Below are 2249 nucleotides of genomic sequence, written 5' to 3'. Positions count from 1 at the left end.
CACACACACACACACACACACACACACACACACACACACACACACACACACACACACACACACACACACACACACACACACACACACACACACACACACACACACACACACACACACACACACACACACACACACACACACACTAACACACACTAACACACACTAACACACACACTAACACACACACGCACACACGCACACACCCACACACACACACACTAACACACACACACACACTAACACACACCTCACTCTGGTCACTGAAGTGATCCGTTACATTTATTTCACTGATTCTCGTTGTTATTCAAGTAAAAGTCAGAATGATGTCATTCATCACGAGTTCTGTTTCTATCTTTTTATTGGTAAAGAGAAACAATCATAGACAACAACAGGAAACATAATGGATCTGAACCACCTGATCCAGGTGGTTGTGTTTTGGTGGTTCTGATTCAGGTGGTTCAGATCCAGGTTTGTGGAGATCCAGGTGGGTGGTTCGGGTTCAGTCCTTGCTGGTCTTGGCCCAGACGCAGGTGCAGCCGACGGCCACAGAGCGGTACGACGCGACGAAGCAGCGTCCTCGATCCTGCCGGTTCAGGACCAGGACGTTCTGGTAGATGGGGACCGAGTTCAGGTCTTGTCTGCTGTCGGGACCAGAACAGAGGCTGCTGCTGCACTCGGCCTCCCAGAGGACGGAGGGGATCCGGTTCGGCACCGTGGACGACCTGAACAAACAAACATTTAAATCACGCCTGAGGATCTGATTGGCTACTGAGGATGTTCATGGTTTTTATATTTATACATTTACCGTCATTCTGTGAGGAATGAATTAAATATCCATAAAATAAATGAACAAACATATTGTTTATTAGACATGTTTGTGTCTGATGAAGTATTTAATGAAGTCAATCATATTAATCTAACAAATAACTATCAGATCAATCTTACTGTTATTATTATTATGAACACTATTAATATTATTATTATAACGATATATTTAACACTATATTGTTCAGTATTTGTATGTTTACTGTTGGATTCTGATGTCCTATGAGAATATGAAAACTGAACATAAACATATTTATTGTGAACTTTATTCTGAAAGGAAGTTTATTATCTGTCACGTGTATAATCTGTTGACACTTTTTAAGCACGCAGTCTGTTTTTTAATTTTTTAAAGGAACAGTGCGTAACATTTAGGGGATTAAACCATTTATATATCTACGTAGGGATTTATTCTGTATATGTAATTATTTAGTCATATAGAAAATCAAAGTATAGATAAAAGTATCTCATCGTTGTACTAACATCCTAAAGATATCTCTCTCTGCCTGCAGGCCACCGTAGTTTGAGCTGAGGGTATTAAGTTGGTTGCAGTCTGTAACTTCACCACTAGATGTCACTAAACCTCACACACTGTTCCTTTAAAAGTTCGATAACATAACTGTGTGGATGAAGTTTTAGATCCACAGATATTTGGAGCAGAGTGAGTCCATCGAAGGACAAACATGTATTTAGTGTTCCACAGCTTAAAATCATCTTCAGGATCAATCAAAGATTCATTTATGTATTTATGGCTCTGACCTCCAGCTCCACGGAGACAGAGAGCGGAGGTGGACGTTCCCGTTTCCTTCAGACGAGGAGGAGACCTCGGAGGAGACCTCGGAGGAGAACGCCAACGTGGCGCCACAGCGAGGAGGAGCAGAGGGAGGAGTCTTAACCCTGGAGGAGGAGGCGACTACCCACAATACACTGCAACACACCTGTGGACAGGAGAAAAGATTACTTTAAATAACACATTCCAAATAAAGTAAAGTTCCATTATGGAGAATATTACATGTATTTGTATTTAATTTAGGCAGAAATTACAAATAAAGTTTTACATTTCAGTGACGTGAAGTACATTTAATCAAGTACTGAACTTAAGTACAATTCTAGTGTGATTGTACTTTACTTTATACTTCTACATCTGTCAGCTTGAGTTACTTTACAGATTTAAAAAACAACATTGTGAGACAATAAACTGAGTAAAATTAGCTTCAATAAAAATAATCCAACATTATAACACATACAAATCTAAAAGAGTACATTTACTTTTATACTTTGAATTTACTTTGCATCTCTTGAACTCTGATTTTATCCTAAATATCTCAACTTTCTTATGTACATATATATATTATATAATATGTATATATGTATATACATATATATTATATATATGTATATACATATATATTATATATATGTATATA

At 38.2% G+C, this 2249-nt stretch overlaps 1 protein-coding gene across 1 annotated transcript; it reads right to left on the bottom strand.

Annotated features, from left to right (window-relative positions):
- Nucleotides 1-435: 435 nt before the first annotated feature.
- On the bottom strand, nt 436-1760 carry LOC116380512 (interleukin-17A-like; the record flags this gene model as incomplete). Its single annotated transcript, XM_031842417.1, has 2 exons — nt 436-722; nt 1582-1760. Coding segments are annotated over 2 exons (402 nt in total), but the record flags the coding sequence as incomplete, so codon positions are not given.
- Nucleotides 1761-2249: the final 489 nt, after the last annotated feature.

Source organism: Anarrhichthys ocellatus, unplaced genomic scaffold (assembly GCF_004355925.1).
Source record: "Anarrhichthys ocellatus isolate YVR2014 unplaced genomic scaffold, GSC_Weel_1.0 scaffold7482, whole genome shotgun sequence".
Taxonomy (NCBI): Eukaryota; Metazoa; Chordata; class Actinopteri; order Perciformes; family Anarhichadidae; genus Anarrhichthys; species Anarrhichthys ocellatus.
The sequence above is the reverse complement of the archived record's forward strand: the minus strand, read 5'-3'. Positions and strand labels throughout refer to the sequence as shown.